At 35.8% G+C, this 16,251-nt stretch overlaps 3 protein-coding genes across 8 annotated transcripts; 1 reads left to right on the forward strand and 2 right to left on the reverse strand.

The window, feature by feature from the left end:
* Window positions 1-117: 117 nt before the first annotated feature.
* On the reverse strand, window positions 118-6,515 carry Rad50 (DNA repair protein rad50). Its single transcript, XM_076826159.1, has 18 exons — window positions 6,378-6,515; window positions 5,969-6,249; window positions 5,685-5,834; window positions 5,140-5,581; window positions 4,897-5,051; window positions 4,624-4,822; window positions 4,320-4,543; window positions 3,869-4,234; window positions 3,673-3,793; window positions 3,222-3,600; window positions 2,938-3,143; window positions 2,532-2,869; window positions 2,024-2,443; window positions 1,813-1,938; window positions 1,457-1,732; window positions 1,249-1,382; window positions 1,042-1,173; window positions 118-955 (listed from the first exon to the last, which is right to left on the reverse strand). The coding sequence occupies exons 2-18, from the start codon at window positions 6,197-6,199 to the stop codon at window positions 484-486; spliced, it is 4,371 nt and encodes a 1,456-aa protein (XP_076682274.1). The 5' UTR covers window positions 6,200-6,249; window positions 6,378-6,515; the 3' UTR covers window positions 118-483.
* Window positions 6,516-6,779: 264 nt separating this feature from the next.
* LOC143376202 (methionyl-tRNA formyltransferase, mitochondrial) lies at window positions 6,780-10,260 on the forward strand. 2 transcript variants are annotated; one of them, XM_076826186.1, is made up of 6 exons: window positions 6,780-7,149; window positions 7,224-7,421; window positions 7,513-7,635; window positions 7,724-7,902; window positions 7,978-8,166; window positions 9,720-10,260. In XM_076826186.1, the coding sequence occupies exons 1-6, from the start codon at window positions 6,926-6,928 to the stop codon at window positions 9,746-9,748; spliced, it is 942 nt and encodes a 313-aa protein (XP_076682301.1). In that variant the 5' UTR covers window positions 6,780-6,925; the 3' UTR covers window positions 9,749-10,260. The 2 variants fall into 2 exon arrangements, with proteins under 2 accessions (XP_076682301.1, XP_076682299.1); XM_076826184.1 differs by lacking the exon at window positions 9,720-10,260 and adding an exon at window positions 8,267-8,516.
* Window positions 8,943-14,490, reverse strand: LOC143376194 (PHD finger protein 14). 5 transcript variants are annotated; one of them, XM_076826163.1, is made up of 14 exons: window positions 14,236-14,488; window positions 13,214-13,372; window positions 12,877-13,119; window positions 12,537-12,748; window positions 12,297-12,451; window positions 11,946-12,220; window positions 11,426-11,881; window positions 11,083-11,365; window positions 10,742-10,973; window positions 10,464-10,651; window positions 10,264-10,402; window positions 9,904-10,190; window positions 9,715-9,823; window positions 8,943-9,076 (listed from the first exon to the last, which is right to left on the reverse strand). In XM_076826163.1, the coding sequence occupies exons 1-14, from the start codon at window positions 14,276-14,278 to the stop codon at window positions 9,056-9,058; spliced, it is 2,802 nt and encodes a 933-aa protein (XP_076682278.1). In that variant the 5' UTR covers window positions 14,279-14,488; the 3' UTR covers window positions 8,943-9,055. The 5 variants fall into 5 exon arrangements, with proteins under 5 accessions (XP_076682278.1, XP_076682277.1, XP_076682280.1 ...); XM_076826162.1 differs by having other exon boundaries at window positions 11,083-11,371; window positions 14,236-14,486; XM_076826165.1 differs by lacking the exon at window positions 14,236-14,488 and adding an exon at window positions 13,567-13,745 and having other exon boundaries at window positions 11,083-11,371.
* Window positions 14,491-16,251: the final 1,761 nt, after the last annotated feature.

The raw sequence follows: 16,251 nt of genomic DNA on the forward strand, positions 1-16,251 counted from the left end.
TCGAGATCGAGTCAATACTCGACATATACATCTTCGATTAAAAGGCGGCAATATTTGAAAGATATATCTATTAACGAACAAAGGTATGTACTCGAGTTATGAAATACGACTTTAAAGAACGTTCTTAAAGCTTTACTTTTATTTTTACATACATGTTGGAAGAAACACAGGGCATTTATAAAAATTTTAAACTGCGGAACACAAAAGAGCGATTCATCGAAATTTTTATGAAATAATCAATGTTTAATGCTTTAGTTAGATTAAACCTTTTTTGTTTGTTTGCGGAAATTTGTAAATTCCACATACAGTTGAAATGTTCGTTTTAGAGCCCAACTGCAAATATAGTAATATAAGTATAAAACTGTAGAGAGTAATTAAATAAAAGATGCTTGCTTTTAAACAAGTCGCAGTGGAAATGAAACCCACAAGAAGACTACTTTGCGTATCTCGAAAGTGAAGACTTTTAACATGATAAAGGCCTCCTCACGCGAAATTAAATCTCCTTTTTTCTGACCTATTTTCACTACAATCCTCGTTCTCAGAATCGGACATACGTCTCTTTTGAGACGTACTCTCATTAGACGGCTTTTGATACGTATTCTCGTTAGACGGTTTTTGATGCGTATTCTCGTTAGACGGTTTTTGATGCGTATTCTCGTTAGACGGTTTTTTATGCGTATTCTCGTTAGACGATTTTTTATGCGTATTCTCGTTAGACGGTTTTTGATGCGTATTCTCGTTAGACGGTTTTTGATGCGTATTCTTGTTAGACGGTTTTTGATGCGTATTTTTATTAGACGGCTTTTGATGCGAGCTCGCCTCCGGTTGCAATTTATCTGGTTGATTTCCTGAATTTTTATCCACCTCTTCCTCGGATGATATTTCCTCTTTCACAGTGTTCATCACAAATGGATGTCCATTCTCCATATAATAATGCTTAATTGCCGTGTATCCGCTACAGAATACACATAAATTATGTACAATCATACAACAGAAGTAAAAGAATATGCGTATAAACATATTTCTCGCATAAGTACATACTTGTTTTTACGATAAAGTTCATAAATGCCTCTATTGTTAGTTAGATTGGCCAGTTTGAACAAAAACGTTTCATCGTGGCTAATTATGATTAACTGAAAGCTCTTTTGATTTTGTGACCGTAATTGCACGACCCTTTAACAGATAAATAAGCGGCATGAAAATTTTCAACGACAACGATCGTGATCGTTAAATGAAAACAGGACATACGTAGCCAATGCCTTTGCTAAACTATGGGCATTCTCTTTATCCAAGTTTGTCGTTGGTTCATCCAGCGCGAGGATTCCGCAATCTTTGCAAAAGGTTTCCGCTAAAGCGAGTCTTATAATTATCGACGCTAAAACCTGGAACAAGGTGTCCATGAATTACTTAATTGATTGTTCTCGGTGGCACCATTTTCTGATGAAATAAATATTACTCTTTGACCAGCACTGCAGCGACCTTTCATATCGATTTCATGGCCATGCTTTGTTTGGACTACTTTATAGTTATACGTTCTTCTTGCAGATCCTACGCCACCAGTAGCGCTGGTACGAATTTCTATACGCGTTGTATCTGATCCAGTATAGACAAACTTCCACATTTGCCCTATGATTGTATTAATCGTTGCCATACGCTCTTCGTGGTATTTTATCATAGCAACATCTAATACTTTACTATAAGCTTTTAAATTCAATATGACTTCCTCAGTTACCTGATTTGGACATAAATTACCACGATATCACAAATGTGAAGAATAAGCTGTAGTAAAATAATTCGTTTGAAACACATTACCTTGAATTCGATGCATTTGCGCTTGAAATTTTTGCGAGATTGTCTGTACACGTCTTTAGTTAAATCTAGAGTAAACTGTTGCACCATCCTTTCCAATTCTTCTTGGTTACCTATGGCTACGTTTTTCTAAAAACGAACGTACATCACATTCAAATTTCTATTTCACAAATTTTTCGATGACCATATTACTTAATCTACTGGCATGATTCACCTGACGGAGCAAGAATTGCTGTCGATTCTGAGAGTTCTTCCATTCATCCATTAGTTGGGCATAATTTACTGTGCTCAGCTTTTCTTTTAAATTTGAACATTGTTGTTGTAAGTCTTTAGTAGTTTCAAGAGTTTTTCGATACCCAACGTTGTCGGACAATTCCCTCTTTCGCACTTCTTGGCGAGCGATTTCTTCCTTCAAGTTACTTATCGTAGCTTCGATATCGGTCTTTTCACGCATAAGTTCATTGATTGAGCATTGATGATTCTTTATCTTCATCTCGGAACGCTCCGAAGCCTCGGGGATTTTACGGCGCACAAACGCATCAACATCACATTGTACTTTTTGTAACTCAGATAAGCGTCTACTTCCCTCCGTTACTGATTTTCTATCGGTCTCCTGTTGCTCCCAATTATGTTTCTAAACAAAAGACCGATCACACTTCAAATTCTATATTCTGAATTTAGCGAGACTTAGATAATTTACTATATAAAATACATGTACGCACTTTCCTTTTCGTTAATTTATCGATTCCTAACTGTAATTCGCCTTCTGCGGTAATCGCCTTTTCCCTTAACTCCTTTACCACCTTTCCAACTGCAATTTCTTTTGAATACAATTCGTCTAGATTATCTCTCAACTGTTTTAATTTTTGTGCGTCTGACCGTATTTTCAGCTGTTCCTCGTGCAGTGCATTCTGTTCCTCCCGCGCATTATGCATTTTGTCATTCTGAATATTTATCTTAGACTGTATATTTTCAATATCGATGCGGATACCTTTTAAAAACGTCTTCAATTCTTCTCTTCGAGCTTGAGCTTCTTCGAGGCTATGTTCTCCCTTAATTCCTACGACCACGAAAATTGTAATTACGAATATTATCCTCAACTGCAAAAAAATAATTTCTTTAGGATACCTGCACCGCTCATGCGAGTTTGGAGATTATCAATCTTTTGTTCAAGTTCAGAGATTTCATTGATGTATCTGTCCCATAATATAATATCCTCTATAATGTTCTTGTACATCGTTAATTTACTTTCAGGATTGGATTTAGTTTCATTCAATTCCCCTATAGACATTCGTGACTTTGCCAATTGGTTTTTAGACTTCACTAAATCATTCCTAAGAACAGTTACCCAAATTATTGTAAAATTGGCAACAGAAAGGATGTATGAAGGTGCAAAATTACTTATAATTTACGTTAATTTGTCCAATTCAATTTCTTCCGATTGCGTTATTTTATCAGCTACCGGCTTCAATTGCAACATCTTATCATATTTCTCTCGTTGCGTCTTCAGTTCTGTTTCACATTCCCTCAAGCGACTCGGATGACCATCCATTTCTGCTTTCATTTCCGTTAATAAATTCGCAACAGATTCGTGTGTATCGAAGCCTCTGTGACATAACGGGCAACAGGGATCTGTTTCTTTTAGTTGCCTTATATAGTCTTTATAAGCAGCATCTTGATGAGCATACACCCCCCTTTTGTCCTCAAGATCTTTCACTTTTTTCGATTGTAACAACAAAGCTTCATCGAAGTCTTTGTAATTGCAAATTGACGATACTTTTGCTTTATCGGCTAAACAGGAAAAATCTCTCGTTAATTACAAATATTACGATGGATTCTGTATCGTATCAATTTCGAACATACACTCTATTTCTCTCTTTTTCTTTTTCAAATCACGCTCAACGTGTGATATTGTTGTTTCCAATGTAGTACTGCGATGTTCTTCTGTTTGAATCTCTCGAGTAATAGATTCTATTTGGCTTGTCTGAAATTAATGACGGTAATAAAATTAGTAAAACAGATACACTATTTCTATGCAGCCGATTGTACTTTTAAATACCAATTCTTTCTGAACTGCATCTAGACTATTTTTTAATCTGATGCGAGTTAGTTCTTTGATATCCAATAAGTTCATTATTGTGTCCTCGTGTTTAAGCTTCAATTTTTGTACTTCTTCTTCTTTAGAGATCAAGTTAGATTTATGCAATTCTAATTCAGCCTGCAACGAACTTTGTTTCAACAATGAAGCTATTTCTTCGTCAGTTGCGTTTAAAAGTGCTTCTGTTTCATTTCGTAATTTAATTTTAATTTGAACTTCTTTCTTTTCGGTTTCTACATCCATCGCTTCACTCAATTGCTGGACCTTATTTCTCACTGCCTGAAGTTTTGATTCAATGGAACTTAACTTATTCGCCCCTGCAGCAACCTACGAATGAAGTAAGTAAATAAGCAAGTAAAATTATACTCACATAAATAAATCCTTTAGATTTTTCACAAAATAAATATATAACCTTGATGGTCTCCATCTTTATCTCATTAATTTTATCCCTCACTTCAGCTACTTCAGTTTCTTTAAGTTTCTTCTCCGACTGCAGCTTTGAAAATTCGTCCCGCAAAATATCTACTTCCGTCTGCAGTTCCCTCTCTTCGCCTTCTCGTTTTATTCTGTTATCTTCTACTTTATGCTCTAACTCGCGCATCTTCTCTTCCAGCCTTGTAGTAAGAGCTTTTACTTCTGATGGATCGAAAATATTTTAATTGCACAATGTCTATGAACTTATATCTATTCTTATTTATATGATATTAGATGCAAACCTATTTCAGAAACATCTGAATCCATGGTCCTGAGATTCCAGGTCGATAGTGCCTCGTTCAATATCTTATTACGAAGAATAATTTTTCTTTCATGATCTTTAATTTGTTGCTTCAAAGAACCACTGGTTACTCTTTCATCAGCTAACATATTCGATATCTTCGATTCTTCCTTAGTTATGTCCCTTAATCTTGTTTCGAACTAGATATTTCAGAAACGAAACAGAATTCAATGTTTAAAATTTCTTTATTGCTTCAATAAAAAGCATAGAATACCTGTCTGATTTCATCTGTCTTTGTCAATAATTTTTCATGATACGATTCGATCTCGACCAGCAATTCCGCCATCGTTCCATCAAAGATTTCATGTATATTTTCTTTCAATCTATTCAATTGCTCTTTGGACATATCATATTCTGCTCTTTTTCTTTCTAAACAGGAACAAAAATAAGTAGACACATTTGTATACAAGCTTTAATTGCGAAGAACATTATTTATGTATACTCAAGGAAACATTACTTTCTTCAGCTATTAAATCTTTGTAGTCAGAGTTCATTTGTTCTATCCTTTTAATCTTTTGATCTACAGGCTCCAATTCCGCGTTAATGTCTGCTATCTTTGTTTTGGTAGTCTCCAATCGCTTTTTATAATCTTCGAGCTTCTTTTCGACCTCTTCCACTTCGTTGACGATTACCTCGCAGCTTCGTTTCTGTTCTTTTAGCATTTGCACCCTCTGTTGTAACTCTTTAATCTGCTTCATAATGCTCTCGAGAGCTGTGTTATATTTGACACTATCAAAAATTTCATCGAACTTCTCTTTCAGTTTTTTACCATCTTGAAATGGCCAACTGAGATCTTCCTGGTGGCAAAATATGACATAATCCAAAATTGGTTTGGAAACGCCCATTATTAATCCGAGCTCTGTATCGGCATTAGCACACCGGTTGGTTATCGATACCACCTGTACGAATGGATAAAAAAAGTTCACCCAGAAATCGAGAATAATGTATGAAAAATACCATTTCCTCCAAAATTGTATCGAATATATTTTACTACATACGCACCTCTCTTGTATCTTTATCCATTCTGCTGAGGGCATTGCAAAGAGTTTTGAATATAACTTGTACATTCGCCTTTCTAGCTTCGATTGTTCTACATATCGTATAAATGTTCCCTGTGGCTTCGACTATTTCTGCTTTTACAACACCTCGTACCTGAGTGAATAAAGATCGCAATACATTAATGTTTCTTAAATTTCTAATACAGTCAAACGAGTTACAAGGATGACAAAATATAAATGGTAAATCACAATGACTGTAAGTACGTAATAACAGTAGAAAAATTATACCGTAGTACTGGTTGTTAAATGTGGATCATGAATAAAGAATTTTCCACGGTCGGAATTAGGCGGAAATTCGCCGCAACAGGCGTATTTGAGAGCCTCGATAATAGTCGTTTTCCCGGTGCCATTTGGGCCAAGAATAAGCGTCATAGGGCGAGAAAATCGAATTGAAGATTCCTCCTTCTCGTCGCCGAAATTACGAATCCCGCGTATGGAGAGTCTTCTTATCCGCGACATCCCGCAAGATACAGTGAATGCGACTCAGATTATTACGAATGAATTCAACGCTGTAAATCGAAAGAATATATGAAATACAGAATCATATTCAACAGGTGTGCCAGGTGTGCGATACAGTGCGATAAAACAAGTCCATTACGTTAACAGCGTCGAGCTCCCTCACTAAATATCTACATACCTCTCTTTCAAATTCGCACGGACCTATTGCGACTTTACTTTGAATTCTACCATTGATCAAATACTGTTACTGTACAATTGGAATATGTAGATGGATACTTTTATAAAGTATTCTCTGTTATTGAAAGTACTTAGATGAATGGATAAGTAACGGTTTAATACCGCACAATGATGCATTATATAGTGTGCAATGTGCATCAAGTTTGTTGTTTATTTCTTCAATTGAATTGAGGTATGTAAAGCCCTCTAGCAGTAAAGCTGGGTTTACATTAGTCCAGTCCAGCACTGGATTGGAACTGGAATAATATAGACATCGACTCGATTTCCAGTCAAACCATTCACTGGATCCAGTGACTAGACTAATGTAAACCCAGCTTAAGTTCCCGAGGTTCAAGAAGCCTGCTATACATACAAGATTAGTGTATCGTCACGATACTATCGTGCGTGACGATGTGTAACATAACCGTGTGTGTAGTTTAAGTTTTAACTCCGCAATGGATATTTTGGAAACGTACATTACAGCATTTTCTAAATGACAGTATAGCCAGTATGGTGCATTTCAACCTCGTCGCACTCAGAACAACACCATTTTTCTGTACGTTAAAGAAATGCAAGAAAACACTGCTGTCTACGGTTAAAGCGACAGTACATAACCAGTATCACGCCGGTACCAGAGAATCGCACAGTACACCCAGAAATGGTCCATGGAACGTACTATTCTTCGGCACAGATGAATTCGCGGTGGAAAGCTTGAAAGTTTTATACAATAAGTAGTAAGGAATCTTTGTATTACAGTTTAAGTCAAACACTTCTGTGGCTCTTTTTTCATACATCATCCTTTATACAGTGAATCCAGAGCTTTGCAGCGATTGGAGGTTGTTACTGTACACAAAAAAAAAGAGAATGCAGTTATCAAGTATGCGAAAGAGAAAGGAATTATTATAAATGAATGGCTACCGGAAATCAATGTATCCCAGTTTCATATCGGGATAGTCGTTTCATTTGGCCATATGATCCCGCTTAACATTATAGATGCATTCCCATTGTAAGTGATTTGTTCGCAAAGGAATTCAGAACGACTTATTCGAGATAAGGGCTGTTATGATTTTGTGGCTTAATCGATTAATCTTCCACAGGGGCATGTTGAATGTTCATGGTAGTATGTTACCTAGGTGGAGAGGAGCAGCGCCAATAATTTATTCATTACTGAATGGAGATCAACAGACTGGAATTACCATAACGAAAATAATGCCTAAAAAGTAAAAGTTATTTATATGCAGGAAATTTCGTCTCGTAGAAAGTATTACTAACATTCTTGAAATATTCAAAGATTTGATGTTATTTCAGATTCGACGTAGGGGAAATAGTGTTGCAAAAGGAAACTGACATCGGCGACCATGAAACATTGCCAGAACTGTATAGTAGATTAGCACAACTTGGAGCAAATTTGTTGATGGAAACGTTTGAAAATTTACCAGAGTTGTTGGAATCCGCAACGCCTCAAAATGAAGAAAATGTAACATATGGTATAAATGTGCATTTATGCAATCGAAAATGTAAATAAGAATGCACGCGTTGCTAATTTATGTTACATTCTTCAGCGCCGAAAATAACATCGGAAATAGCTGTAATTAAGTGGAACGAAATGTCTGCGAAAAATGTGTACAACTTGCATCGCGCCCTTTTAGGCCTGCATCCATTAACTGCAACATTTCAGAATACAAAAATAAAATTGCGTGATGTTAAAAATATAGAACCAATCGCAGCCATCCTTAAAGTAGAAGCTCCAGGTAAATATACGATTTTATACATAACATCAAAATGTACAAAAATATTACAGGCGAATTGTGCAAGAGCTTTTTTTTAGAAAAAAAAAACATGCCCTTTCAGGTGTCTCGGTATATGATATAAAAAGCGAGGCATTAATTATAAAATGTAAAGACGAAAGTTGCATTTCTGTAAAGGAAGTCGTTTTTCGTGGCAAACGTATGAATGCACAAGATTTTTATAATGGTTTTATAGCTGGTAGGAATAAAACGAAAATTGTCTTTTCGTGAATTATGAATCCTTCCTAGCTTGCTTTTGGGAGTCTATATATACGCGTTGCATTATTGCGCAGAAGACTTTAAATCTTTAAGAAGCATTAAACGAAAAATCGATTTATTCAGGCTAACAATTATAATATTAAATCTTTTATATGTTTAATGTTGAGTTACATCTTCTGTGGAATGTAGACAATGTAATTTATTGTAAATAATGAAATAAACTTTGAGATTGTAATGTATAATAATTTTCTGTTCCTGCGAATACAAAATTTTGTTAAGTTTCTCCACTTTGTTGAAAACATTTCTTCTTACCTTTGTACTATTAGTTTATACTATCCGGAATTCTTGATACAACCGCCATACATGTATGTAAAAATATAGAAATTATAAAACACTGAACAATGCAACTGATTGGAAATAAGTGCGAAGAAGTTTGCTGACGAAACATCGAAATTATGAAACATATTTCTAAGTTTTATAAGCGAGATTTGCAGTATGTATTTTCAAGAAATTTGCTTGAATAGGAGGAAAAGATTTATCTATATTCTGTGTATTTTACAAAAAACATAATGACATTCAATGCCTTAATTTATTTAAACGTAGAATTATAGCTGCAGACATAAAATTGTTGATATTAAGTCTCAGATTCAGAGGCCTGAAATAAAAGAAATATTTTTACTATTACAGATTCCTTCTTTTATTGAGTTGATTTAACTTCAATATATATTATCCTAGTGACAATTTTAGATCAAAGATAAAAGTATCCATAAATAAGTTTTAGCCTAATTTGTTACTTTGGCCTGCTTCAAAATTATATGAAGTGTAGGTGTATTATCCATCTTTTATGAAGAATTGTTCCCATTTTCTTTTATAAAAGTGAGATTTAAATTTTTTTTTCGTATTAATAACTAATTGCCATTCGATATTTCGTAAATCGAACGTTGCATTCGATTATTCAATAAATAAAGGTGGGCACAGCTTTTACTGAAAATAATTAGTTAATGTTAGCAACTAGTTATTAATAAGATTGTTCTTTCTACGTTTACGATCATTCAGAGAATTTATGGTTTACATGTGTTTTAACATTAAAGTACTTTATATTTCGTCACGTATTCGCATCGATCACACTTTAATCTAGTCTCTTCTTACAAAAAATTAGCATTCGGTATTCACGAATTTATCTTCTTTTTATCTTTGTCTTATCTTATCTTGACTAAATAAAAAGTACCTTAAACATATCTTGGGGGGTAAGTGTTACAATAAATACCAGATAATAAAGAATGATCAACTTACACTAGGATCGCAGTCTGCACAATGCCAAGAATAGCCTCTCCTTTTGGGCGATTTTTTAACTGGCGGATCAAGACAGGTGAAGTGGTAGCATTTTTTACATTCATCACACCTGAGATGCGAAAAGTGGTAAAGTCATGAATTCGGAATACACTTGAGATGCAGGCACTGAATATATCTATGTAAACTAACATGACGAGATTTTGATTGGTGCCGGGCATATCACAGACATTGCAATGCGTTAAAAGGTCTGTATCTTTCCCCTTCTTTGCATTCCCCGTAGATACCCTATTACTCGTACTATTGGTAGGTACATTTGCCGTTACAGGTGCAGTATTCGAAAGTAAAGGCGGAACAGGCGGCGGTGGTAATTTTGGCGGGGGTGGAGACGTGATTTCGGTACTAGTAGACGTGGCGATGAACATCTGCGGACTTGATTCAGATGCTACTTCGCCCTCTGGTCTTGGAATTGGCTTTATCTGTTTAACGGAACAAATATTACGATAAGAAAGAGGACAATACGACAATTATAACAAAATATCGAAATTATACTTTTATTGTTATTCTCCTATGAACTTCCGGCTGACTTTGTCCTTCTGGATTCTCTACGTCAAGACTTTTCCTTTTATGTTTTCGTTTCCTTTGCTTTACACCCGTAATTGGATCAGGAGTGTACCGTTTGTGCTTCTCCCTAATAACACGCGACAAACTTCTATAGTTTATATTCATCCATAACACAGCATTTTACGAACCTTCTCCTCTTCTTCGCGCTTCTTTGCGAAACAGATTCTGTACCATCCGCTGAAGCTACCATATATTCGGGCGATCCTTCCCTCGTCGCTATTGTCACGTTATTGATAGGTTGGTGATTGTACAGTGGTTCCCCTGACTGAATAGGAGTCGAAGATAGAGGCTGTGGTCCGACTGGTTTTATAGTCACCTGTACGCGATTCGTTTGCAGATATGAGTATGAATTGCAGTAGAAATAAATACACTGCTGTAGGAGATAATAATATAGAATAATAATTACTTTCGGTGTTGTTGGTGTGTCAGGAGCTGTGATATTTGCTACACTATTAAGACTAGTGGAAGAATTTTTCGATGTACTAGGCGTGGTTGGTGTTGCGGGCGCTTGCACTTCTTGCGGGGGTGTTGATGTTAAATTAGAGTCATCCTTACAGTGCCTTAATTTACGCGGAGCTGATGTGTCGACGCGTTCAACCTCTGATCCAGACGACTCTTTATCGCATTCGGAACATTGCCTTCAAAAGGATGATAAAGGCGAGCATTACTTCGAATTTTATGCACTTCGTATTTATATCTTAATGCAAGAACGTGTCGATAAATACATTAATACGATAACGCACGTACCATCCCATAAGCTTTGTTTTCTTAGGCATACGAGAAAGGGGCGGACTAAGACAAGATAAATGATAATGAAGATGGCACGTATCACATTTTGCAAGGAGATGCTGGTTCGTAGATCTTCTACATATCCCACATTGATGCCTTAACGTCAGTTCACCCTTATGGTTCTGATCTTGCGCCTGGCTGCTTAACACTCTACCTTCGCGTACTCCTTCTACCCCCTTACCAACTGGTAATGGAAATCCTACCCCCATCTTTAGTGCTGCTGCGGTTGGTACACCTAAACCTGTACCTATTGAAAATTATGATACACCTGCACGTCTCACGTAGCACATACCTAACTTACCTAGAGTTGGCGCTATCCTCGGCTTCGCCAAGTCAGTGATTTGTGGCAGTGGCTTTCCGTAGCCACTATTCTGAAGCACTTGATGATACATCTCTATCTTCTCTTTCAATGTTACATTCACTCGAATTTGTTCCTCGTTATCTTTCATTACTTCGTCGTATTTTCTATCTAGCCTTTGTTGCTCGTTAAGTAATTGCGAATTAATATCAAGAAGCTCTTGCAATCGTCTCTTCATAGATGTTACTCGCAAATTTCGGTCCAAGTAGTAACCAATGAATTCTACACTGAAAGCAGGCGGAATATGCCACTTTTTCCTAACGTCCACTAAGGCTACAAGTTGTGCTTCCTGTGCTTCCAATGCAGCCGTATCAACGCCCATAAGTTCGGCCTTTCTCGCTAATTGCCGACAGGCGGAAGCGGACGTGGTTAATAGCCTAGGCATCTTCTGAGTTGGCACTGCGAATAGCGAGAATATTTTGTATAATATTTAGCATCGCTTCTGTTATATTAACTAACTTACCCCATGGCGGTGGTCGCGATGCTTTGTGAGCTAAATATTTATGCCTATGCTTGGACAGTTTCCTTTGAATTCTACGCTGTTCTTCGGTGTCTAAGTGATTGGGTTGCTTTAATAACTGTTGCCGGTATTGAGCTCGCAATTGTAGAGCTAACCAATTGCGTCTACGCCTACGAACGAGAGTTTTATCGGAATGAAGTTTACAGTGCGCATAGAATGGATCAGCTTGATCGACCTCTTCGCTATGAGCTTCGGATAATAGACCTTCTCTTTGTGCGCTGTAAAAACACGATGTTACTACCTCCTCAACTATATGCGCTGTAAAGACTTAGACGCTTCGTGAACAGTTCTTACCAGGTAACATGAAAATATGTATGACACATTCCTGCATCACATTCTATGCACACGCCAGTGCGAGCGAAACGCGCATCCTCGCATAAAGAACATTGCTTTGCTCCCCATTTACTATATGCCATTTCGAAGAGCGTAACACTCGATAAACGATCCACCTAAAATAATTACATATATGTATGATACGTGTGAAATAATGTTTCAGTACGTTCGTGATTTAATACAAGTGAAACCGTTACATACTTCTCCAAAAGCAACGCCGGGTACATAAAGTGCGCATACTAAATGGACCCATTTGCCGACATCAGTCTCTTTAAAGATTCCACCCTTATTTGGACAAAGTTCACAGGAAGGATCTTCAATGCCTGCACTGCAAGCTTCGCAAAACCATGGCGCCGACTGGCATAAAGAATCTGTGCTTGAAAAGCTTTCCACATCGGACACACCGTAGCATCCTGAAATAAATTTAACTGTACAATTCTTCTGTTCCTACATATATATATATATATATATATATATATATAACACATGAAATCTAAACTTCGAATACTTATAGAAATTAAATTATGTTCCATATTCTTACCTTCGTGCACGCTAACACCGCACCCATCGCATTCAACAATTTCATTAATATCATCGCTTCTGTCCCCTAAACAACCACAACAAATTAACATTTTATTCAATTTATCATCGAGGGGGCCTCCTTTTTGCGCTTGCTGCCTCGCCTGCTCGATCACGTCCCCCACGGTCAGGTTAGGATTCTCTTTTCTACCGAGTAGCGGATCCTCCAAGGAGTCGTCGGATTCTTCCGACGCATCTTCTTCCTCTTTTGTACATACGCAACAAATTCTATATTAGTCAACTTCAATCGTCACGCCCTAGCTTATTCTTGCACTCGGGATTCTTATACTGTACTTTACCTTTCCCGATGTCGTTAGAATCCTCCGAATCGTCATCAGACTCCTCGCAATGATCTTCGATCCTGAAATCACTGTCATCGGAACTTTCGCCTAAATCGAAATCAAACAAAGGCGCCGTTCCCACTGGCTTGACCCTCCTCTTTTTCGGGTCTCTTTCGACTGAAAGAAAGGAGGCGTATTAGAATTCCTTATGTGCACAATATTTTAAACCTATCGTTGCAGGAAACAGGAAAGAATGACGGCGAAAGATTGCCCACTGAACAGCATACTTAATTAAAAAGATATGCGCTTTTGAGAAATCTATAACAAGATTAAGTTTTAGGTTATGCGTTTCATCCACAACAAATACATACAGAAACTAGTCATATTAGCCTTAAAATGACACTTTTCGATAACTCCTATTGGATTATTCTGTACTCCTCGAATTACACAGGCTTATTTTGCCGTTCGGTTCTACTGACACATCGTACACGACTGTATATGTATAGTTTTCAAATGTCCTCCCACTACTGAATGGACATGACGAGCCGTCGCTTCATAAAAGCTGACATACGCGTAATATGCCGGCTATTGGAACAGGTTAATCTTTTGTATACCATCTCCGCTATACTTTACCGAGTATTGAATAGATATTTATTGAATGGCTACATATTTATTAAATCGAATTTATATTAACAATATTTCCGGAGGAAAAAACGATATGTTTAATTAACGCCACGATCATTTCGTATAAAGATAGAAGTGTATGAAAGAGTATGTACGGTACATTATTCTAAAATGTATTTCTCGGAAAAATGAAACGGTTATTTACATATGTCCATTTTATAAAATACTGTATTTTTAACAAGGTTCTCCCACATGCTGTTATAAGTACATTAACAGATAGTTGATGCTTACGTTATTAGTTTAGTTTTAAAAGAAAACTCGTAGATTTATTTAGTGCTAAGTGTACTGAAATTTTATTCGCGTGTTATCTGATGATGGTTTAAACGGTACGATGTTGCATTACTCTTCAAACTTACTCATTGTTTTGTACAAAAATCCTACGTCGTCGTCCTGGGACATTGTTGATAAAAATTCTCTCGAACTCAATGGTAAAAAACTTTTAATGCACCTTCAAACATATTACTTTTAAAAGGGATAAATGGAAAGGAACTCTGATATGTACATTAACACCGCAGCATAAATACTGTATCGTACTTATATTAATGAGAACTTAGACCGTGAATAACTCAATTACAGAAATTATAAAACAAGCTTCCTTCGCTAGTATTATCCTTCTGACGCCGTGGTGTTTCTAGTCGAATCAGTAATAAATCGCCATATTGAATTTCTCGAAATCCTTTAGCGGGAAATACAATCAATATACACGTGCTTGATAAATTATTAATTTATAGAATAATATTAATTTGTGCGCGCCCGTTGAGTGAACGCTGCTTCGCAAATATCACAGTAATTATTATTTTACAGACTAAGCTTCTTACGTACAGTACTTCGTAAATACGACAACGGCCCAAAGTCATATAAATCGAAATCTACAAATACTTCGATTATTTATAATTGCATTAAATGTTACAAGATATTAAAATATTTTTAAAATGAATAGAATAATAATATAGCCAGGAGGTAATCCTCACTGCATCAATATGCATTTTATAATAACTTTTGGATTCTCGATTACCGCTAAATCTGATGCGAATATCGAGAATGATGGGAGTGCCGTTAAAGCTAAGGTTAAAGGTAAGGTTAAAAACCCGAAAAAACGTCCGGGTAACAGAAAGAAAATCCTGAAAGATGCACCCGAAGTTCCTGAATCGAATAAAAATATTCTAAATATTGGTGAAATGCTAGCGGAAATACACGTCGAATACGATCTTTTACCAGGTTATACTTTTAAATTCGATTGCCGTTGTTGGGATACTGCCACAAAGGTATACACAATATCTACATTCACATCTGCTTTTATTTAAAAACGTCGTGTAAATAGAAGAAATAACTGTACAATAATAATACACGTTTTTAATAGGAAAATCACATACATTTTCTATTTTCTCGTTTTACTACAAATATATTTAGGTATATAGTGCCCCACAGATTGTAATATTAGGAAGTCGCATTTTCTACTAAATTTAAATAATTCTAAACATATAAATTGCTTAGGTACATCTTTGTTATATATCTCTTATTGTGTACATTTTAAAATAAGCTTATTTCCTTAAGTATTTATATTCATCATTTCTGAATTGTTTGTAATGTGCATAAGTATGAATTGGGAATATATAATTGGGTTATGTTTTATTTTTCTGATAAATTTATATTTTTTCATAATTAATTTTTCGTAGGGGGGAATATTTAGATGAACATATTTTAATTGTTAAGATTAGATAGTATAATAAATTTAAAATTGTAATAATTGTTATTATTCATAGTGGAAAAATATAGATCTTATAAATAAAGGTTTTATTTAAATAAATTTTATTATTCAAATAAAATTCTGTTTGGTCTGAAAAATAACTGTATGTTATTATTATAACAATTAATATAGGGAATATAAAATTATTTATATCTTAAGGATCTTACATGTAGTTTGTTATTCTTTTCCCTTATTAAATGTTTCCCTTATGCAAAGACTAATTAATTAATGGAAATGGTTTGGTCATAATGACCTCAACTATTCAGATATACACTGCACATGGTGATAAGTGCATAAGATCCGTGCCATGTCCAATCAAAGAAAAAACATTCTGGGTCATGTTCTCTGTTCATCATTTGGTTCATTTCAATGAAGCGCAGTTACGAAAGTTCTTTAATTATGCAATCCCCTATCGCGTGTTTTATGGGAAAGGAAAGCTTTCAGAAAGGTTGGTCGAGTTTATAACATCCAAGAATTTCAACGCTTTCTGTAGAAATTATTTTGGCAGACAAATATACTTTGATATAAATTTCATTAGAGTAATGCACGAAATAGTTAAGGTAAATGTTCTGAGTATTCCTCAAATTTTTAACAAATCACAGAGCCAAGAAGGACAAAGTAAAAG

This window comes from Andrena cerasifolii, chromosome 14 (genome assembly GCF_050908995.1).
Source record: "Andrena cerasifolii isolate SP2316 chromosome 14, iyAndCera1_principal, whole genome shotgun sequence".
Lineage (NCBI taxonomy): Eukaryota > Metazoa > Arthropoda > Insecta > Hymenoptera > Andrenidae > Andrena > Andrena cerasifolii.